This window comes from Astatotilapia calliptera, chromosome 1, assembly GCF_964374335.1.
Source record: "Astatotilapia calliptera chromosome 1, fAstCal68.1, whole genome shotgun sequence".
Lineage (NCBI taxonomy): Eukaryota > Metazoa > Chordata > Actinopteri > Cichliformes > Cichlidae > Astatotilapia > Astatotilapia calliptera.
The window spans coordinates 213285-235982 of record NC_137422.1 but is presented as its reverse complement, the minus strand read 5'-3'; the positions used below and the strand labels follow the sequence as shown (position 1 = coordinate 235982).

The following is a 22698-nucleotide window of genomic DNA, read 5'->3' as shown; positions in this document are numbered from 1 at the left end:
TTCCTAACGTTCAAGATAGAAACATGAAATTTTTGTGCTCAAATTACAAGGTAGACTTTTTTTTTCGGCTTGAGATGGAGGCCTTCCTCAAACCACGATCCAAAGGTGTAGCAAGATTTTATTTAATTTAGCTATATTATTGACTTACTTCACTCGAACATGATTTAATCTACTCTCTCTGCATATCATGTAGTTTCTACATGACACAGTTACACTTAACTTTAAAGCATGAGGCAATTGTGTTAAATACACGCAAGATGCTTACATAAATCCAAGAGATGGCCAATCCCTTTTTTTCAGCGTAGTTTGTTTTTCTTATGACCTCCTTAATGTTGTCATATATCCACTGAAATGATGGATAAACCAAACCATTATGTCACTGAGAAAAAGACATGCATGCCTTATAAGCTTGCTCTTCCAATGTGGTGAGCAGCATGAAGGAAATTCTTTCTCTACGCTAAGTAATGTTTTCCCATATCAGAGACATTTATACGAACAATGACAAGTCCGAAAGGCCTTCAAGATCAAAGCAAGTGATTTATTGTGATGCAATAATATCTGAGGCATCAGCACAACACACAAAAGTACTCAAATCTCATTAAGTTTTTCCCATTTCAGTTCACAACACAGGATGGAGGAAGACTAGAACATTCGGTGTCTATTTGTCAGACTCCCTGTGGACAGAACCTTATTGAAAGCAACTTTACAGCCCATCAAACCAGAAATCATCATCAACACCACAAGAGGAGCCCTAGAAACTGAACCATCAGCAGGGGCAGAGCTGCCTCCTTTAGCCACCCCAAAACTAACAATGGCGAAGCCCATTGGGGGAAGCACACATAAGCAGATCTGAACTTACATCCAGAAACTGTTTTTATAGAATACCTTTACAGGGAACCATTTTTATACAACTTTTGTTCCCACGTGGACACATTTTATGAGCGCAACCACCCATTGAAACTGTAATGTAAACTGTTATGAGCTTTATTAGGAATGAATAAAAAAGAGAACTGTTTTCTGATCATTTGAGGGTTTCATAAAATTTCACTCTGAAGTCATGAAAATAAGAATAATCAGAAAATTATGATCAATTATTAAAGCAAACACTGCCACTCCCACTGCCGCTGGTATTCACTGTGACCTCTTCAGCTCATAATCTTCACTTCATCTGGAGAGTCGAGCTCAGCAGCTGTTATTTTCTCTTTCCTCTCTTCCTCCTGTTTCTCTTCCACCGCAGGATCTGGGTACAGGCAGGAGGTGTTGCCATCTTTCCATGTGACCACAATATTTCCTGCATTGCTCTGCTCACTTGTGTCACTGTTGGACATGTGAGGCTTGTTTCCCTGCAGTGGCATGTCTGATGCTGGGTGTGTGCTGTTTTCTTTGAGCAGCTCCTGATCTTCATTTTTCTGAAGCAGAGATGTTGCAGCCTTGTACTCGGCTATCTTCTTCCTGCTCCTGTTTGAGTTAGTACAGAAACCTTTAATATAATATACAGTATGTTCGCTCTCAAAAAAATAGCAGTCAAACAACTTCGGGTCATACTTATTTGCCATGGCTCCCATTCCCAGGAGAAGAAAACCAACAAGAAGGCAGACAAAGGCCAGTCCCAGCAGTACAAATGTCCATGTGGTTGCTGCAACACGAGGATAATTAAAACCTGAAAACCTCCCTGCCCTCTTTCATATGAGAATATCATATGCACACTGCAGAATCAGTAACACACACACACACACAAACAAGAGTTAAATAAGGGCTTGTCAGTATTTCCCAACTTTTTATTTTTGATAATCTGTAGAATATTAGCCTCAAAACAAATGCGTATCTACAGATGTGAGATGTTTCCCTGATTAGAACATGTAAAAATTTGACATAACAGTATTTTCTACATGACAGCATTACAACATAACAACACTAACCTTTTAGTCAGCGAATTTCTCTGGATTTTTGAATGCTCGCTTTCTTACTAAAATATGTGGCATCAACGTTTTTGCCAAATGTGTAAATTAACAGTCCGAGCTGTTCACAGCTACTCCCCCTGACAGCCTAATGAGTAATGAAAATGAACCAGTGCCAAGACCCTTGTGGTCTGGTTCACCAGCATGAAGCTGAGAAACTGCTGAGCAGAATTCTTGCTCTGAGCTTTATCATTTAGCTTTTCCCCCCCGACAAGTTTCCGTTTTCTATATGGAAAAGCTTTCAGCATGTGGCAAAGTGGCTGGGACAGAATTCATTTGCCATTTGTCACTTGCATATATTGTTATTTTGTGTTCTGATATCTTATAGTCTATCATAATGCTTTAATGTAGTGATGGGTCCAGCAACACTGACGCACCGACGCATGTCTCAAGCTCACAGAGTGAAACCTGTATCGGTGCGTGCGTCGCTTTAAGAAAAAGTCACGTGATCGATACAGCTGTGTTTAAAAGATGCCGAATTTTTCTGAATAAAAACTTATAATAAACTCTGAATCAATTACATTTAAATGGGTAATATTACATTCACAATAATGTCATTTTAATTTTCACTTAATGTCATTCACAATATATTTTAAAGATGTCTGCAATAGTTGCAATGTAAAAGATATAAAATGATTCCATGGAAAGTACAATAGCTTACAGTGTGTACAAGTATGACTAGGTCATTGAATCAGTGTCTGTTGAGTCTCAAGTAAGGTGCCTGCAATGATATTTAAGGTCCAGCAGGTGTCGGTATGGAGCAAAACAGCAACACTGTGTCGACACAGATACAGTTTGGGGAATGTGCTGAAAGGCTTCACGAGGCCTCATCTACCCATCACTACTTTAATGTAAACACAGCACATGCAACCTTGGCTCTACATACTATCCCGGGTCTGTTTGTGGTAGCATTGGTTATATTCACTTCATCATTAATTGATTTGAATCTTTCATTTGTTTATGTAGCTTGGTTATACTTACCATTGTGTGTTCCTTTGAGCAGGTCCTATGTGTAAAACAGTACTTCCTGATTTTATAGGATATGATGTCACTGATTATGTCAATTGGGTGTAACCAAATGAAGAGGTGTTTCTTTTGTGTAAAATTGTTTATTTCATTTAAAATAACCTCACGAGTCAGATTAAGTGAAGAGATTGACTTTTCAAACTGTTTAGTTGGGTGAATGAGTTAAGTGGAAAAATCATTTTATTCCTGTTTCTTTGTCTAGACTGTGTTGTGTTGCTTAGTCTATCCTGTTTTCCCAATGGTAGAGGTTAATGAGATCCAGGTGTGAGTAGAATTCTGTATAAAGCAGGTGAGATTTTGACAGGTTCTTATGTTTTTGTGAAACAATTGTTGAAAGGCGACGCCAGAAAATAAAGAACACTTAAAGGAAACTTGAACAGTCTGCAGATGCTGTCTTCCTATCACCTCTCATGCTGCTTATGTTATGCTACTTCACACAGCATACTATGTCTCAGGAAAAAAAAATATTGCAGACTATCCAAATTACCAAGTATTTCATGTTACACATCCATTTGGATCAAGTATTCTAGCAGGAGCAGCACTTACAGTCCTCTGTGCGGTAGAACCAACGTAGATACTCTCTTTGTTCCTTTGTCATAGCTGTCAGCTCTCCTGTTTGTGCTTCATCCTCGTACGTCAAATCGTCAGAAGCTCTCCGATGTCCTTAAGAGGACACACAGACAGACCCCACAGAAGCTTTGATTGTCAAACACAAATGTAGCAAACTGAGGATTTCAGTATCAGCTCTTAAATTTGTCTCTGTACCAGTAATGATGAAGTGGCAGGAGAGCAGGTCCTCTACTGCCAAGTATGCATGCAGAGTATCACTGGGCAAGATACTAACCCCAAGTTGCTCTCGGATGCATCCATCGCATTATAAATGTGTACGCATGTTAGGAAGCACTAAAAAGCTTAGAAGAAAAGTGCTTGCGTGATTGGGTGAATTTGGCATGTTGGGCGCTTTCTGTGCTCTGGGAGAGTAGAAAAGCGCTATACAAGAATTAGTCCATTTAACATTTACATGTGCTGTTCATTAAACATACTCTTCTGAATGTAATATTTTGAGTTCCTTAGTGATAAACTGTAAAGATTTTGTTGGCCAAAGATTCAGGTCACTGTGACCTGACCTCCTCAAAGCACTTTCTAACACAAGTCTCATCCACACGATCACACACACATTCATACAGCTCTTATCTATACACTTTGATCTAACACTCACACTCCAGTGGATATATCAGGACAACTTGGGATTCTGTATCGTGCCCAAGGATACTTTGACACATACAAAGTACGTTATGTGGATCCAGCTTTCTAACTGCTAGCTGACTCACAGTCTCTCATGACAAGAATGTTCTGCAATGAGTTTTCTTTGCTTTTCTATCTTTATTGCAATCAAAAAACACAGGTCACTAATAAGCACAATAGTATGGACAAGTTTGATTTAGACAAGATTAGTGAAAGAAATTCACTGACGTTTAAATGAGCTCCACCTTTTTCAGCTGAAGAATTAAAGTGATAAATGAACACTTTAATAGAATACTTAATAATATTAACTACTTTTTGACTACTTCAATATATTTTCATGAAATCACATTATTGCACTTTCACTTTAAATTTGTCCGAGTTCCTTTTCTACTTATATGTGAACGTGTTGCGTATTGCTAAAGCAGGATTTACGGTGTGTCCGCGTACATGTTTTCAGTCGAATGGTGGGGGTTCCACCCACCCTAGATACATTCCCGTGCAGTCATCCAATATCCTGACTGCATGTTGTTGGAAGCGTATGACATAAGCATCTGCCAAATGTAGACTGGTTAATAAGTGAGTCAGAATAGAGGAAAGAGTGATAGCAGAGTTCACTAAACTACAAAAGTCCAACATAAAGAAGCACAGTGGCTGCGGTGGACATTTTCATTGTTTTTAACTCTCTTTGTGTGTTAGAACTTCTCTGCTGCCGGCTGACAGACCAAAATCTAAAAGAGCAACAGTGGCCTGCAGACCAGCTGTTACACACACTTTGTACACTGCCTCCATCTGACAACAGAGGCAGACTGCAGGCCTACAGGCAGGCCCTGGACTAAAGTGGGCAGTGAACCCGCTGTCTTTGGTGGACCATAAATCCTGCTTCAGTGTGAAAAGTGTGCAAAGAACAGAAAAGCTGCTTTCTGTTCAATAACTACTGAGTCTTACTGAATCTTTCCTGGCAGATGTCCCCCTGATCCAGAGATCTCCACTTTGGGTGTTTGCTGTGTTGTACGAGGATCGCATGCTGGCCATTGTGTGACAGAAGCATTGATAGCTTTCTACTGATCAGTTGGTCCCGGTCACAGTCCCATATTAACCAAGCAGCATCCACCTCGGGTTCATGGCAATCCTGGGTGTGCACTGGCCCTTCGTGCTGGGCTGACAGACACCTAGATGATGCGACACACATCAGCATGTCCCGACTGATCCAGATCCACTGCTGATATTCAGAGTCTAGGTTGCATGTCTTCAATTGGACTTCACCTGTATCTGCTGAATCTTCCAGACACAGGTTGTGCTGGGTGTTGTGGATCATGAATGCTCTTGCCCCTGCAGGTGTTGACAGTATAACAACGTTAGATATAGACCACTTAAAAAATGATATTTTGCATGGTTGGAGCTTAACAAGGTTCCAAGTAGAGCTTCAACATGGAACAAGACAAAATGCGAGTGAGACAAAACATTTTTTTGAGCATGCAATTGATTTAAAATAACGCTTAAACTGAAACAGGCTGTTTTACAGCTGATCAAAAGTTTAGGACCACATGCCTTTAAAAGGCCATATCTGTGTAAAAATGTCAATTCATTGTCATTTTCTGTCAGGTAGTCAAACTGTCATGATGTTCTGACGGCAAAGGCAAAAAAAACCTTTCCCTTTTTGAATGTGGTTGGGTTGTTGAACTGCATAAGTCTCTCACAGCACGCCATCGCTGCTGAGGTGGGACACAGTAAGAAAGTCATTTGGAATTTCTTAGATGATCCTGAGGGTTATGGAACAAAAAAAATCAAGTGGCAAGACCCAAAGAAATGTCACAAGCACTGAACCAGAGGATCCAACTGGCTGTCCGTCAAGACACTGGACAATCCTTGACCCAAATTAAGGCTTTTACTGGTGCCGACCGCAATCGCATAACCATCAGACGACATCTGAGACTGAAGGGCTTTAAAAACAAAAAACGTCTTCAAACTAAAACGTCTCTGTTTTGCACTTTGCAAGAGACCACCAAACATGGGACATTGAAAGGTGGAAGAAAGTTTTACTCTGATGAGAAAAAAATTAAACCTCGATGGTGCTGATGGTTTCCAATGTTACTGACGTGACAAGCAGATCCCACCTGAGATGTTTTCAAATTTACAAAAATGGACAACAGTTCCAGACAGTAGATGCCCTTCATGCAGTTGTCTTCAGCTATGGGTGGCTGTAGCTCAGGTGGCAGAGCAGGTCAGCCACTAATCACAAGGTTGGTGGTTTGATCCCAGGCTGCCTCCTGGCTGCATGCCAAATGTCCTTGGGCAAGATACTATGTTTGCCTACTGGTGGTGGTCAGAGGGCCCGGTGGCACCAGTGTCCGGCAGCCTCGCCTCTGTCAGTGCGCCCCAGGGCAGCTGTGGCTACAATGTATATGGGAATGACTGGATGTGTAAAGTGCTTTGGGGTCCTTAGGGACTAGTAAAGCGCTATATAAATGCAGGCCATTTATCATTTCACCACTTGGAGAAATTTTCCCACTCACTTCATAGAAACGCTTGCATCAAGCATGGCGCATCGAGTTTTTAAAGTGATCAACAATAACGCTGGAGCTACTCATTGCTGAATTCATGTTTGGAACTTTGACTTCTGTTTTGGAGGAGGGTTAGTGGTCAGTTTAACCCTCATAATGTCCTCCCGATTTCCATACAGCTTTGCTCCTCAGGGGTCAAAAATGTCCCCACTTCATTTGACTGTTTTTTAAAGTATAAAGTATAAATTGTCAATCAATTCAGTGTTACACCTTAGTTTTACTTAAGACCAACACATTAACACAAAATTTACTCAACATTTTACATTTTAGGGCCACCAGACCTTCTTTACAAAAACCACACCCTGTTTTTTAGCGAAAACAAATTGAGAAAATTAAATATTTAATTGTTTAGATAATTTTGACTATCTGACTAACTACAGAGTGCTGTATGTTGAACTTTAGTGAGAATTTTTTTTGAACCATTTAAATTTTTTAAATGGCAGCACGTAATCACACCGGTGGTCCTCAGGAGTCAAAAATGTCCCCATCTAGTTTGATTGATACTTAAATAAGACAAAATTTGGATTTTACAGCAGTAAAATTTTTGTATCTCTACAGTTCAAAAATGTAATAAGCTTTGCCCTGCACAGAGTGGATAGTGAAACAAATGGAATCATCATAATGACATTATTTCATATTTATTACTTCCCCCTCCTCATTGCTTTATTATTGTAGCTCTAGTAATAAATAATAATGTAAGGATTCTGGATCAGCACCATGATGCCCATAGTATATACAGTATTCTGAAGAAGGTCTAAAATGTCCCTGTGTGTGCGTGCATGTGTGTTTTATTTAGATGGATTTTTTTTAATTATTACTCATGATATAACATTGTGCAGACATGGCTGGTAAGGACATGAGGAGGAAACAGCAGGAGCTGTGTGAGGCTACTAAAGGCAGGGCTATAACATTTTTCTGTCATCATTTTATTATGAAATGATGGAATGAAGAAGAGAAGCAAAGAGTGATTCACAGGCAGAGCCTAAATTATTTCTCACAGTTTTTTGTGTCCTTATGGTTCCAAGCGCTGTCACCAATCTTTGCATTTTGTTATTATCTCATGACACTTGTTTAATCAGCTACCATCTCTCCTGTGGACTTTTTAATGTCTACAGTCTCAGATCAACACAGCCCTGCCCTCCAGCACTATCCACAGCAACCCCTCAACAGCAACATTGTACCCATCATGTAAACCATCGGCTACGTTTGCTTTGCCTTGTTGCCCATATTAGATTCTTGATGAATGTGTGTTGTTGTTATTCAGCCTGGTTCAATGTGCCCCTTTTTAACTTTGAGCACCCGCCCCTTTAAGCCTCTCTGCACAGCCCTGCCGGGCGCTGGCGTAAACTCTCGACCGTCTCACACTTCTGTTTGATCAGTTTTCTGTTTGACGTTTATTCAGCTGTGTGAAAACCCTGGGGAACCCTCCCGAGGGAGTAATAAAGTTACATTTAATTTAATCTAATAACTTTAATCTCAGCCAAACCGATTTACTCACGAACAAATAAAACACTGAAAAAGCCAAACAAGAACATTTTTAAGTTATCAAAGTGACTTGTACATCATGTTTAACCCGAGTGGTGAAAGACCTCGGGGGTTTGAAGACGATGTGTCGGCTCAGATATTTGAAGTTTACACAGCTACATCCTCACCTGAAAATATGTTAAAAGTTTTTTGTGACCCAGAAAGAGAAATAAGAGTGATAATAAAACTAAGTAGCTGCCGTCATTGTTGGAGACTGGAATTGGCTGGGCCCGCTATGAATTCTGCGATATGGTTTTTCAATTTTGTTGTCCGGGTGGAAAATCTGGAGAAAGGTGGGATTCTCCCGGAAAAATCGGGAGGGTTGGCATGTATGGTTGTGGCAACATCACTAACCTTGTCAAACACCTCAGAGTAAATCATATCACAGAATATGAGGAGTGTATGTTGAGACTGAAGAGGAGGAGAGGGACAGGTGGTGCTAGGGTGAGAGTCTCTCACGGAGTCCTTTAGTGCTGCAGGCAGGCAACGTGTTCAAATAGCCACAACTTCAGGTTTTTTATTTCTATATGATGAACTCTGCATTATTACGTGATAAGAACAAGTAATCTGATGTCCTGTAATCATTATGACGCTATAATTTGAGATACAATAAATAAAATCCGTTTTTGTACAAAGTATCGGATCAGTATCGTCGATACCACCCTGAATATTACTTGGTATCGGATGGGAAAGGAAATCAGTGGTATCGCACATCACTAGCAAGCGCCCAGTACGCTACGACACGTAATGGGAAATTCACAGACAAACTCACGGATTCTTCCACTGACCGCTGCGGCACACCTGCACCAGGGCAAACATCCGCCTGCTATACAGGTGAAAATAGAGCAACAGGCCCGCTGAGTCCTTGATTTTATCAAAAAAAGTTGTAAAGTTGTTTTTGTAGGATGGCACATTGATTGTGTTTAAATATCAGAATCAGAATACTACCATACCTTGGTACGTCTATTCTGCAAGAGTAATTTGGTTTTACAAAAGCAGTTTTATATCTTTTTAAAAACAAGAGTGTTGCAGTGCTCGCATTTAATCAAAAGACAACTGAGTAGAAGATGCATTTTTATTAAAGAGGTTCCATTCAGTCACTCTGAGTGACGGTTGGCATGTCACTTTTGGATTCACCTCTCATCTTCATCACCCTCATCGCTTTCTTTATTGCCTTCAAGTAGGGAGTCTTGTTCTTCAGAGTCGCTGTCAGCAAATTCATCCCACCAGTGGAACTGTTTGCTTGCATTACTTTTCTCATCATCACTGTCTTCCTCTCTAAACTGTCTCCTAAATCCTCCAGGAAGCAGATCCTCCGCTGCTTCTCCTTCATCCGGGTTGGCTTCATAGTCAACCTCAGCAGCAGCAAGGTCACTTTCATCTTGATGAGCTTCATTGCGTTCCTCTTCATCGTTGCTGCTGTCAGCATTTTGATCATCATTATTATAATTGCAATAATTGTGGTCATTTTCATCATCAGCATTATTGTCATCATGTCCATCATCAGAGTTGCTGTCATCAATTTCAAAACGAATGTTGAAGAAATTATTCTGATTGATGTGATCATTGTTGTTGTTAAGCTGCTCTGGCTCCCAAAGTCTCGCAACTTCACGTGGTAAAAATATTATAACATGTTCCACACCATTTTCAAAGACGTTGTCCATATCTCCCCAGTTACCACCTTCAGCCAAGAGTGGTTGCTCTACATGAAAGTTCAGTTAGCAAAGTCACAGCTAATCAAAAGAAACTTCAACACTGCATTACGTTTCTCTTGTACAATAACAGATCAAGTTCTTACCCTCATTAGGCTGAGCATGGGCCCCATCTCCTTGTTCCATCATCTGAACTTTAAAGATCCCACAAAGACATAAGTTATTCAAGTTAAGCAGTACATTTCCCATCTGTACTGTAGGGCATGCTCAAAAATCTCACTGTAAATATCTACCATCAGCTATCAAAGTTACAGCATTAAAAGTAAGTGTCACTTATAAAGCAGTTCCCCCAAAACTCACCTTTTTTTCAAAGAAACTGCTCTATGAAAATGTCCTAGTTCAGCTGTGTGTGTATCTGCTTGTTGCTGAAGTCATAAATATGTTTCAGTTGTAACATTTAAACCTGCACTGTAACTGTGCAATAGCTGTGATGTCATAAGAACTACCAGAGTTCCATCCCATGACTGTTCCTTAAAATTCCACCTCAGGAAGGCCAACTCTGATGGCCTTCATCAGGGCTTATGTAAGCTTACTTCAGGAGTACCAATGTAGCCACTGTACTCCAGGTACCCTATGACCCTGATGGAGGGAGGTGTTAGCCCTTTTCTAACACAAAAATCAGTATAAATCACAATATACTGATATTTAAAAAACATAACCATGCTAACAGACAGCCATTTCTAAGTAGTGATCAGTGTTGGTCAAGTTACTTGAAAAAAGTAATCAGTAACTAATTACCGATTACTCGCCCAAAAAAGTAATTAGTTACTTAGTTACTTTTAAAAAACACGATTTACAACCTGAAGAGGTGATAAAGTGATAGATCTTTCAGCCCAATTCTACTTTTTCTGCATAATCATCATACAAAATGTAATCAAATGGAAAAGTCTCTCTTTTTAAAACTTGTTTTATCAGTTTTAATCTTTTAACTTTATGCATCAAGCAAACATGTAATTATATGCAACATTCTCTGACTTGAATAAATTAGTTTAATATTTAAACTTATTTTCTGCACATTCCAGCACATAAAATAAAATATTTGTTGTGTTTACACTCAGTCTTTCAAATAGATGCAAGTAAAACACAGCAGAAAATAAATAAAGTCAAAGACTCAGCGGTGCTGTTGCTCTATTTTCACCTGTAAAGCAGGAGTAGGGTAGGCGGAGGTTTACCCTGGTGCAGGTGTGGCGCGGTCAGTGGAAGAATCCGCGAGTTTCTCTGTGAGTTTCCCATTACGTCGTAGCTACTCGGTGCTTGTTGGAAGTTTAGGGGTTTTTCGCTGTAAAAAGAAGTTTTCTTCCCACGCACAACGGACACTAATGTTTTTGTCACTTTTTATGGAATCAAACTCAAAGTAAGGTCAGTACTTCCACGCTTCAAACGCTGCACGCTCATACTCTCTCTGCACTCGATATGTGATCCATTGTTGATCTGCACACAGCTGTTGTCACGAACGTCGTGCTCGCTTACGTCACTGTCATGAGACATTCTCGCAAAAAAATCACGGTTTTAGTAACGTAGTAACGCAGCGTTCCTACGGGAAAGTAACGGTAATCTAATTACCGTTTTTGCAATAGTAATCCCTTACTTTACTCGTTACTTGAAAAAAGTAATCGGATTACAGTAACGCGTTACTTGTAACGCGTTACTGTAATCCGATTACTTTTTGCCCCGATTACTTGCCCATCTCTGCACATATGTGGACGCCAGGTCCTAGGAGGTTAAGGTGCCTGGGAAGGGAAAAACTGCATTATAGGTGGCAGAAAATTCTCCTCTGTTCAAGGATCATCATTCACAGTGAACATAGATGGCCTCTTTCATTCCTCTTTCAAACCATCTGTCTTCTCTGTAAAAGATGTGAACGTCAGCATCCTTGAAAGAGTGACCTTTGTCTTTTAGACAGACATGTACAGCGGAGTCTTGTCCCATCGAGGTGGCTCTTATATTTTGTGTCGTGCATTATGTAGAGGTCTGAGCACTCCTCACTACACTGCACAGCGTACAGTGCGTTGTTTAGCTTGTGGTTGGGAGTTTTGTCCTTGGGATGAACCAGTTTTTGTCTAAGAGTGGCTGAAGTGCACTGGGATGTGATCCTTGGAGAAGACTCTGCTGTGTTCCTCTGATAAACCTGCTACATAAGGGATGACAGTGTTGTTCCATTTGTCATTCTGTTTCTCCCTAATTAATTGAAACCTTCTTTCCTACCCATCTTCGCTATTTTCATGAAAGCCCAATTGAGATAACCACATTTTAAGAGCTTACTTCACATGTGTGTGTTCCTTCGTTTTCCCTTCTGGCTTAGAGGGAACATTTTCTTCCTGGTGTTGCAGGTTCCTGATTGCTCCAAGTTTGTGTTCCAGAGGGTGGTGGGAGCCAAAAAGGAGGTACTGGTCCGTGTGTGTGGGCTTTCGGTAAACTTCAATGTTGAGGTTTGATCTCCACTTGGCAGTGTGCATGCATGTACAGTGTGTGTATGGTGTGTAGTTCAATGTGTAGTAGCAGTGTGTGTCCATTTACCTTTGTGGTGGGGAGCCTGTCTCAGCAGCCGAAAAAAAAGCTCTAAGCTGCACTGATTCTAGTTGCTGGTGCCTTGTCTTGCGGTCTTGCGGGTTGCACACTTCGTGCTCACATGGGATCCTGGAGCCAGCCATTCCCCTGGCATATTGCCCATGGTCACACATTTCACACAGACAGCGGATCCTGGCAGTGGCTGCCTGAGGTCAGTGAGTTCTCTGATGTCGCGGGCGTCCCCCTGTTCCCACGGTCTTGCAAGTTCACGAGCAGTAATGTAGAAACTAATGGCTTATCTGTTGAAGCCGGGGCAGTCAGTGTTTATTTGTGTGTTGTTTTCTGGGAAGGCCAAGAAAGAGCTAGAACACCTAGCAGGAACTCCCTGCTCATTGACTCCCTGTAACTAAGGTTACGGACTCCCTGCTGGCTAGGCTACACGGGGCCATGTCTACCCAGGCTTGTCTAACCAATTTGGTGTTCATTTCATCCCTCTACCTGCATCACCTGTCCCATCACATGCTGGCAGGTTCTGGGGACCCTGACATTGCACCTGAGCTGCTGGCCACTTCCACTCACCTGGCTTCCCTACCCTGCCAGCTCTCCTCTTTCCACCATGCCTAAGTGGGCAAAGTGGGGATAGTGGATGCCTCACAGGTAATGGTGAAGTTTCTTGGCCCTCGGATGGCATCCACTCTCCTATCTGCGTGAGGCCAGGCCCATCCTCCTGCAACCCCTCCCAGCCCCTGCCCTCCAGCAGGAGCCAGTAGAGGGCGACTATCAGGAGGAGGATACTGACTCTGGGGTCCACTTCCCCGACATGCCCATCGTCCACAAGTTGGACCACACATACAGCCCAACGGTCACACTTGTACTTGGCACCTTGTTAAGATCCAACCATGCAAAATATTGTTTGTTTGTTTTGGGTTTTTTGCCATTTTTCAAGTGGTCTTCAACTTTTGATCGGGACTGTATATATTATATTAAGTATTAATAAAATCATTTCAAAATGTGTTTGAATAACAAGGTTATTTACCAGACAGGAGCAGCAACAGTAAGATCCTGGCATCAAACATATCTGAAAAAGACAGAGTAAGGGGATTCTTTCAGAACACTCAATAGAAGCTGTACAATATAATGCCAAGTGCAGCAATATCATCCTGTTGATATCAAACATACATTGACTATACATCTATTTATTATCAGTACATTTCTTTTATATGCCCATTATTTCATCTCTTTTATTCCTTATCTTGCACTTTTAATCTTTTGTGCTACTGACAGGAGGGTTACATTTTGTATTCTATTGTATTCTATTCTGATTACAAGACTATACTAACTATGTTTTTTATACATGTTTACATGCAGATAAGAGAGAGCCAGCACAGTGACAGATTTATTCTGGTCAACCAAGAGGAAAGTGAGCACACATCCAAAGAACCAGCAGTACATAGAGAATAGTGGTGTATGTTATTTCCACAGCCAGTAAAAAAAATAGTTGTATAGTGTTCACGTTGTTTCAAAACACCTTTAGTGCTTGACTGACATATTTCAGCTTGTAGGTGTCACCAGAATCATCATAAAACTATATGAATAAAACATTTCAAATAATATTTATTCTTTTAATAGGCAACCATATAATGTATGGGTCAGAGAGACAAAGTTTAGACCATGTGCCAAGATTACCCACTGGACCAAACGTACTGATGAAGCAATACAACTGTTCAGTCTAAAAGCATTGCTTTCATCCATGCAACTTTGAAGAGTGTCAGCTGTGTCAGAAGTCACTTCTCTGTCTGGCTCACAGTGAACAAATCTCATTGTAAAGACCTATTTGAACAATCATGTGATGAGCCAGTCAACTCCAGATATATACCTTGCATATAAATATAATATGGTGAGAAAAAAACAACTTAAACATAAAAAATCGCAAAGAAAGAACAATACAGTATCCACATCTTCACCAAAGAGTAAAACAGTGAAATGTGGAGTATTAAACATTAGGTCTCTCTCCTCCAAGTCTCTGTTTGTACATGAGTTGATAATTGATGAACAAATTGATTTACTCTGCCTTACAGAAACCTGGTTGCAGCAGGAGGATTATGTTAGTTTAAATGAATCAACACCCCCGAGTCATTCTACCTACCAGAAACCTCGAAGCACAGGCCGAGGGGTCGGTGTGGCAGCAGTTTTCCACACCAGCCTATTAATCAACCAAAGACCCAGACACTTTTAATTCATTTGAAAGCCTGATGCCTTGCCCACCCTAGGTGGAAAACTCAAAAATCTGTCTTATTTGTAATCATCTATCATCCACCTGGGCCTGACAGAGAGTTTTGGTCTGATTTCTCAGCATTTTTATCTGATTTAGTGCTCAGCTCAGATAAAATCATTATTGTGTGATGTTAACATCCATGTAGATGCTAAAATCACGGCATTTAATCTCTTATTAGACTCTGTTGGCTTCTTTCAAAATGTAAAAGAACCCACCCACCACTCACTAATCACACTCTGGATATTGCTTTACTGTTGCCAGAGTGCTGCTCATAGGGGGTCATATGATTGGATTTTCTCTGCATGTATTATTGTAGTGTATACCTTACAATATAAAGCGCCTTGAGGTGACTTTTGTTGTGATTTGGCGCTGTATAAATAAAATAAAATTGAATATAAATCTCCATAATGTGTTTCTAATATTACTGACCACTCAAAGCACTTTTAGAGTACAAGTCACATTCTAACCATACATTTGAATATTAGGTCAGTTTTATGATTGTTACATACAATTTTTCAGCTGGTATGATTAATGATTATGAAGGCCGGAGAAACCTGCGGTCAGCTGAGGATGAAAAAGTCACCTGGTTGTGACAAAACATTTCTCCTTCTCAAAATGCAATCAACTTTCTGGGAATGTGTTCAAAGACATTTATATGGGATGTGGCACTGATAAGCTTCAGTCTGACTCATTATCACTGCTGATTTTCAAAAGGTTCAGCAGCTAACCTCTCACCATCATCCTAATTTAAGGGCTTAAAATCATTATTAGTACTAATCATTCATTTTATCCATAACATATTTTTAATGTCTTTATCCCTCTTCCCTTTTTAATTACTTCTATCAGACTACCCCAAGTATTTTGTTTCTTAGTGCTGTTTGACTGCAAAGACGTCTTATTTTCAGCACACCTTTGGATCACTTGCACAGATGTAATACTTATTTTGTTTCTGATGAAACATGTCCCTCTCTTCAGAACTAGTCTGTGGCACAAAAAGAAATGTTTTGTTTTTTGGGGTTTTTTTGCAAACAGCATGAAACAAACTGTGAAACAACTTTCCCCTTCATAGAAACCTGCTGGTTACACTTACGTAAATCACAAGAAACCGTCTATATTTACTGATAGTGTACTTACTTTTTGATGCTCCAGCTCTGGCAGAAGAAAGGAGAGAGTATCTGTGTGCTATGCAGGCAGAAGGCTAAAAATGAGACTTTCCAAAGTGAATGGGGAGGAGACTGTCCAATGTTTCATTACTCCGCCTTCTTTTTCTGAACGCTGATTGCGTTAAAGCCCATAAACAGAAACACTGTGATATTTTGTTGAATTATTAAACAGAACTACTATGTGAAGCTGAAGCCGGTTGCTGTTCTGCTATAACTCAGTCATGCTGTCCTGTTAATCTTTGATATCAATATGAAACTCATTCTCACAAAAGTGCTGCAAAGTCTTTGAACCAAAGTTCAGACGGTTGCATTTCAGGTCTTTGACCCTGTTGCATAGTTACTATTTATATGACCTCGTTGCAACCTTGGTTTTTCTGTTTGTAAAGGTACATGACTCATTGGTCAAACGCCTGCGGGCTAACTGCTGGCTGTAAAAAGATTCATTTTTATAGCACACTTGTGGAGAGGTGAATAACCTCTGTGTCAAGAAAGAAAAGCACATCTTGTTGTGTATATAAAAAGATTCTGGAAGGTATATTAATGGGTGTTTCTCCCCTTTTCACTCGTGTTTATACTCTGCATTTAATCATTAATTATTCATCTCTGGCTCTCCTCCACGGCAGGTCTTTTGTCTTGTCTTCCTCCCCCCAGCAGATGGCTGCCTCTTTCCTAAGCCTGCTTCCCACTGACGATGTGCTTCCTCATAGGGAAATGGAATTAGATTGATTCTTGGGGTTTTCTACATTTTCTTTGTATAATTTGTAGGATTACAAGTGGTTTGAGGAGATTGTTGTTGTGATTTGGTGCTATATAAATAAAACAGAATTGAGTTGTATGTGAGGCCTGGCACTGAGGAGAAAATGACTTGCACTGTTTGAGAGAACGAGCTGGAAAGGATGTGCAGCAGATTAAGGATAGAGATCAAAATGTGCTTAGAGGTGAAGAGCATGTGTTCAGATATGAGAGTACTTTGATGAACTGAAAGAGAGGAGGACAGATGGAGCACAGCTCCTGAATCAGGAAGAGCAGAGGATTAGTAAGGAGGAAGGGAGGGAAACTATAGACTACAATGTCAGTAGAAGCACGACAGAATACATGTATGTGAATTAGAGAGAGAGATACAGGTTTTCCACCTGAATATGTAACATGAAAGGTGACTGTTGTAAAGATCCAGATTTTAGCACATCCCAGCACACCCACTCACTTCACCAGATGCACCTTGTTTACTTCTCTCCCCTTTGATTGGGTGTGGTGCTTGTCCTTAATTGCACTCACCTGTCACACATTATATAAGGACTGCATTCACTTTTGGCTCACTCTTTCTTCACTCCCACACGGGGCGGCAGCAGAGCATTGGCAGTCCATGTGTGTCTTTCCTTTATTGATTTGGGAATAAAAGGAGAACCCTGTGAACGATTAGATGACTGCTTATTCTCATTCTAATCGGATGAGCCCATGATGCTGATTACTTAAACCCTAAGCCTTCCTTCCTTCCTAACAGTGAGAGTGAAGACAGATGAGTTTAAATATCTAAGTTATAAGGAAGTCAAATTTAATTTATATTGCACTTTTCACAGAAAATGAATAAATCACAAAGTGCTTCACAATAAAACATTTGTTTGGTTGATATATGGATTGGAGACAGTGGCACTGAGCTGAGCATGCTCAGATGATGGACAGAATTAGAAATGAGTCCATCAGAGTGACAGCTCAGAGTCAGAGAGGCTGAGATGGTTTGGTGCAGAGGAAGGAGGGTGAACAAAGGATGATGAAGAGGGAGACCTCAGCAGAGGTTTATGGGTGTAGTGAGGGAGTGCATGCAGATGGTTGGTGTGACAGAAGATGCTGGAATAGTGTGAGATGGAGCAGATGATCCGTTGTGGCCATTTTGGTTGCGTCCACATATGTTAATCTATTTTATTTTAAACAAATGCAACACTCCACGGCTGCAGGATGTACTGTAGGTGGAATCCCTTCTCTACACTTGCTATAGTACATGGCACTTTAAACAGCACATGTCCAAGTCTCATTGAGGTGTAATGTGCTCCTTAGCGGATACTCAAACTGCATCTTCTGTTTGTAGTATAGTTCGACTGGATTCTTGTTTTGTCCATCCTAATTGTGTTTACCACTTTTCCTTTATGTAAATCATATATGCTTTCCCATTATGCCCAATAATTACACCTTTAACATTTCTTTGGCTGTTACTTGTTATAATTCTGTCCACAACTTTGTTTCAGTTTTTCATGGACAGTTTAATATTTCCTCACTGCTTTAGTGTGGTTGTCAGTTCAGTTCTTCTGAGGCTTGTAACTAGGGATGGGTACCGGTGACATAAACGGTAGTAACCAGACCGAAAAGCAGCGCACATTTCGGTGCTTTTTTTCCTGAGCTGTGATACACTTCTAGCCAATCATTTTACGTTTCCGAGGATAGTAGGCGGGTCCAGGTACGTACGTTCTTTTATGCAGAGCTACAGATTAAAAATGCCCAAGGTGAAGCGGTCAAAAGTCTGGCTGTACTTCACAGCAAAATATGCAAACTCAGCAGCAACAAGTGCTTTAAGCTGATACTGTGATACTGTCAAAGGAGGCAACACCTCGAATCTGATGAAACACCTGGCGACGCATAGCGTTTTGTTAAAAGCCCAGAAATGCCCCGTATTTGATAGCTTGCTGCGAGACCTCACACCGAGCACATCTACTGCGGGTGTGGTGCCTGTTATCGGACCCGGAGCAACATCCCCAAAAAACCTGAAGAGGAGCGTCCTGGCCCCTAGCCCTGCCAGTGTAGCAGAAATGATGAGGATGATGATGCAGCAGCAGCCGTTCTTCTCTGCGTGAGTAGCTAAATGTTGTTAGTGTGTAATTTACGTTGAGTAGGCTAACCACGTTATTACATTAATGCATGTAAGGTGAACTAGCAAACATCATCATAGCTACATGCGGCTGTCTTCTTGTTTGATGGCAGATGCTCCCTTCACCCTGGCCAAAAAGGCTAAAATGACCAAAGAAAAAGTGGAAAACAGCTAAACATGAGAGGTTTTTGGACCAATTTTGTGTTCTCCATTCTTTAAGCACCGGCACCGTTTCAAAAGTACCGATTTGGCACCGGTATCGGATAAAACCTAAACGATACCCATCCCTACTTGTAACTTTATCGCAAACACATCTGGGCTTTGTCTTGATGTATGTTCAGTTATTCAGGTAAGTAAATCCCAAAAAGTAGACCTGCTCAATTTATCTTCTGTCCAAGTATTTCGATGTGACCTGAACATCAACAGAATGTTAAACAAAGGCTTAACACAGACCCACAGCTGTCAAATACAATTAAATCTTTATTATCCAAATCTGAATACATTTGTTCTCCAGAGCTAGATTATATCACTCAAGATGTTTATCATGTTCAAGTCGTACTCAGGAAAGGAAAAAAAGACTATGAAGTTTTCCAAGTGTAGTCAACTGTCTGAATGCAAAACTCAAAAGCTCCTCCTTGTTTTTAGCGTGTAATGTGCCTTTATGGCATTATATAAAACAAAGCAGAGGTGCTCTCATGTTCGAGTGAGCTGTTGAAAGGATCTAAACCCTTCGAACACCTCAACATCTTCTCACTAACACAGCAGAATGCACCTGAATACATTTGTGATGGACTGACAACTGAAGTACAAAGCCATCTCAGTCCTGTGAGTGCCATTTATCCCACAATCACTGTGTTGTCATCTGGAAACTCGTAGTAAGGTACCTCCAGGTTGAGGGGGGCGGGGCCTTTCCTGATGCGGCCAGAGGCATCATAGTGCGAGCCGTGGCAGGGGCAATAATAGCCACCGTATTCGCCGGCATTGGCGATGGGTACACATCCCAGATGTGTGCACACTCCCAGCACGATGACCCAGCTGGGGTTGATGACTCTGTCCTTATCATGCTGAGGGTCTCGCAGCTCTGTGAGGCTGACAGCAGCCTCGGTAGCAATTTCCTTCTCTGTGCGGTGACGAACAAACAGTGGTTTGCCTCGCCACTTGAAAGTCATGTTCTTGCCTTCAGGGATGTCACTCAGTTTGATTTCTATCTTGGACATAGCCAAGACATCAGCTGAGGCACTCATGGAAGAAACAAACTGAGTGACCACCGTCTTGGCAGCGTAGACGCTCACCACCGCTGTCGCCCCAGTAACCAGGTAAGAGAAGGTTCTCCTGGATTCACTGCTGTCCTGAGATGACTTGCTGGGGTCAAGCACCTCTGGACGCCTGTAGTCAGAAAAGTCTGGTACTCTGATGTCTGTATGAGCAAATCTGACTCCTGCAGATCCTGCAAAAACAGTAGCTGGAAGTTAGACTACTGGGATTAAATAGAGTAAAGATTCATCACCAATGAATGGTGCCCAAACTATTAATTCAAAGCAAATTAAACGAAACTAGAGACTACTAAATGATTTTCTAAACAGATCTGCCTCTCCAGTGAGCTGCGAACGAGTTCAAGGACCACCACAACAGTGTCCTTACCAGCTTTTGCCCAGCAGTTAAAGAGGAAGACTGACTCCCTGACGGTGGCCAGGAAGCTTCAGCTTACACATCAGGGTGAGACATTCAGAAAGAAAGTAGCGTCTTTATTATCATGTTTTTCCTTGGCATACATGTGCTGCACCAAACACATCTGAAAACATTTGTTCTCCAGTGACTGGCTGGATATAATTGATGAAACAGATAATATGATAGCAGACCACCTCTACTGCAAACAAAGAGTTACACAGTTTTTTTCTTAGCCTCAACAGCTTGAAAAAAATGCAACTGGGCTTTAAAGTTTCCAGCTTTAAATTAGTGAATCCTTTGTCTAAATTAAGTAGTATACTGCATTTATTGGTTTGTTTGTTTCCTTTAAAATGCAACTTCTGCAAATATAAAAATGTTTATTTAAGAAACACATGTGAAACACAAACACGATTTTGATATTCTTACTAACAAGGATAAGGCAGTAACATTCAATATAATTCAGAAGTTACAAGGCTGCAAGGTTAAAAAAATCACTCAAAATACATCTGATCACCTACACTACAAAAGCACGTGACATTTATGAGTGCCAATGCAAGAGCACACTTATTATTCGTCAGATTTATTCTTATTCTCCATCTTCAGCCTCACATTTCATACTTGAAATGTGCAATTCACTTGTATTTTTATTTTTATTCCTATTTATTCTATTTATCCCCTTTGTATATTTTATTTATATTTGTCTCTTCATTTATATATGTGTGTGTGTGTGTGTGTGTGTGTGTGTATATATATAATATTCTGTAACTCTGTAACTTCTGTCGGTGCTGTGCTTTTTGGAAATCGAATTTCCCAGAGGAACCCACCCGAGGGATTAATAAAGTTCTATCTTATCTTATCTTTGCTGTGACACTCACCTCGCAGCTTTGACACAATCCCCACAACTTATATCATTTCGAGCAGCTCAATTGGGATGGTGTGCTATTACTTTTGGTGGTGACTCGTCGCCTGATTATTATTAGCATATTATTACTACTTAATTCTACTCATGTTACTTTAGATGGCTATAAAATGAGATGATTTTATAAGCCTCTGCGCTTCTTGTCAGTTTAGCTTTGACTTCAAATTGGGCAGATGGACCTTTGAGTCCTTGGGTCAAGTAAGCTCAGAGTGAAGAGCAAGTTTAGACAGTGCTACCTTCTTATCACTTCAACTGACTGTTACCAGAGGGGGAAAACCCAACCGCTCAACTTTTCTATGTGGAGAGCACAGTGAAGAGTAGGGAACAGACAGGTGAGCCTCATGTAAAAACATGCTGTACTATGTATTAGAACTACACTCTTCAAATTAGTAGTCCCAGGGCTGGTAGTCAGGTATGGAGCAAAAAAAATACGATTACTTGATTTAGTGCAACGATAAGTTCCTGTGTCTGGAGTTTTGTCTGCGACCTAAGAGGAGAAACGCACATACAGAGCAGGAGACGTATCGCATACTGGGTGGCACTGAACGGACCCCAACAACGCTCACGCCACGCACACTGCGGTACTTAACAGAGCCTCTAAAAAAGGTTTTGTATCAGATATTTAGAGCCCTGAGATGATGTCGTCAGTCCTGATTATCTAACACTAACGTAACGCTCACGTCAGCTGTAGCCTCCTTTTAGCCCCAAAGGCTAACTGCCTGTATAAGAAAGCTAACAGCAGCCGACTGTATAAACGTAAGAGGGAAAACCTCCTACTGACAAATATATCAGGATATAGACAGTCCGCGGGATCCGACGTTAAAGTTAAATGTGCTTTTTCTAAACAAAAGGCTAACATTACCAGTTCAGATAATGCTAAAATTCAATGACAACTTACCATTGATGCTAACTGTCACAGCAGGGCCTGTCTTTGGGCTTTGACCGTTTAGCGACTCGCGACACAAAAACTGTTTCTTCGGGTTCAACAGAATATTCTCTCCCTTTACAACAACCCCGGGTACAAGAGCTTTCAGAGGCCCCGCAACTGCGAAAGCGGTGGCCTGCATGTAAGGGGAAAACACCCCTGAGCGGGCAGCTATAGACATCATGTTTAACCGCTGCAGTAACGACCTTGTGTCGCTCGACTGGCGGAACTCAGTGCGTACTTACGTAACATGTAACAGTTACGTACGTATACGTAAACGTGACCAAAGCCCTTTCATTTAAGGTGAACAATGAACATTTACAGCACAGGTGACAATAGTACAGACATTCTGTATTT

At 40.9% G+C, this 22698-nt stretch overlaps 3 protein-coding genes across 3 annotated transcripts; all 3 read right to left on the bottom strand.

Moving 5' to 3' along the window:
• Positions 1-517: 517 nt before the first annotated feature.
• Positions 518-16187, bottom strand: LOC113015334 (uncharacterized). Its single transcript, XM_026157379.2, has 6 exons — positions 15944-16187; positions 13571-13612; positions 5175-5558; positions 3531-3647; positions 1546-1636; positions 518-1458 (listed from the first exon to the last, which is right to left on the bottom strand). The coding sequence occupies exons 2-6, from the start codon at positions 13608-13610 to the stop codon at positions 1146-1148; spliced, it is 945 nt and encodes a 314-aa protein (XP_026013164.1). The 5' UTR covers positions 13611-13612; positions 15944-16187; the 3' UTR covers positions 518-1145.
• On the bottom strand, positions 5566-11631 carry LOC113015413 (uncharacterized). Its single transcript, XM_026157520.2, has 3 exons — positions 10327-11631; positions 10113-10160; positions 5566-10016 (listed from the first exon to the last, which is right to left on the bottom strand). Exons 2-3 carry the CDS (start codon positions 10153-10155, stop codon positions 9448-9450), a joined length of 612 nt encoding a protein of 203 aa, XP_026013305.1. The 5' UTR covers positions 10156-10160; positions 10327-11631; the 3' UTR covers positions 5566-9447.
• A 3104-nt stretch (positions 16188-19291) lies between the features above and the next one.
• Positions 19292-22603, bottom strand: uqcrfs1 (ubiquinol-cytochrome c reductase, Rieske iron-sulfur polypeptide 1). Its single transcript, XM_026157253.2, has 2 exons — positions 22315-22603; positions 19292-20276 (listed from the first exon to the last, which is right to left on the bottom strand). The coding sequence occupies exons 1-2, from the start codon at positions 22523-22525 to the stop codon at positions 19666-19668; spliced, it is 822 nt and encodes a 273-aa protein (XP_026013038.1). The 5' UTR covers positions 22526-22603; the 3' UTR covers positions 19292-19665.
• Between the last annotated feature and the right edge of the window lie 95 nt (positions 22604-22698).

Excerpts from the sequence above, each read along its gene's own strand:
- LOC113015413 (XM_026157520.2), bottom strand. The coding sequence starts at position 10,155 with ATGATGGAACAAGGAGATGGGGCCCATGCTCAGCCTAATGAGG. Across the intron at positions 10,017-10,112 it reads CCATGCTCAGCCTAATGAGG|AGCAACCACTCTTGGCTGAA; the intron begins GTAAGAACTTGA and ends ACTTTCATGTAG.
- LOC113015334 (XM_026157379.2), bottom strand. The coding sequence starts at position 13,610 with ATGTTTGATGCCAGGATCTTACTGTTGCTGCTCCTGTCTG. Across the intron at positions 5,559-13,570 it reads ACTGTTGCTGCTCCTGTCTG|GGGCAAGAGCATTCATGATC; the intron begins GTAAATAACCTT and ends CAACACCTGCAG. Across the intron at positions 3,648-5,174 it reads CATCTGCCAGGAAAGATTCA|GACATCGGAGAGCTTCTGAC; the intron begins GTAAGACTCAGT and ends TGTCCTCTTAAG.
- uqcrfs1 (XM_026157253.2), bottom strand. The coding sequence starts at position 22,525 with ATGATGTCTATAGCTGCCCGCTCAGGGGTGTTTTCCCCTTACATGCAG. Across the intron at positions 20,277-22,314 it reads TGTGACAGTTAGCATCAATG|GATCTGCAGGAGTCAGATTT; the intron begins GTAAGTTGTCAT and ends CTGTTTTTGCAG.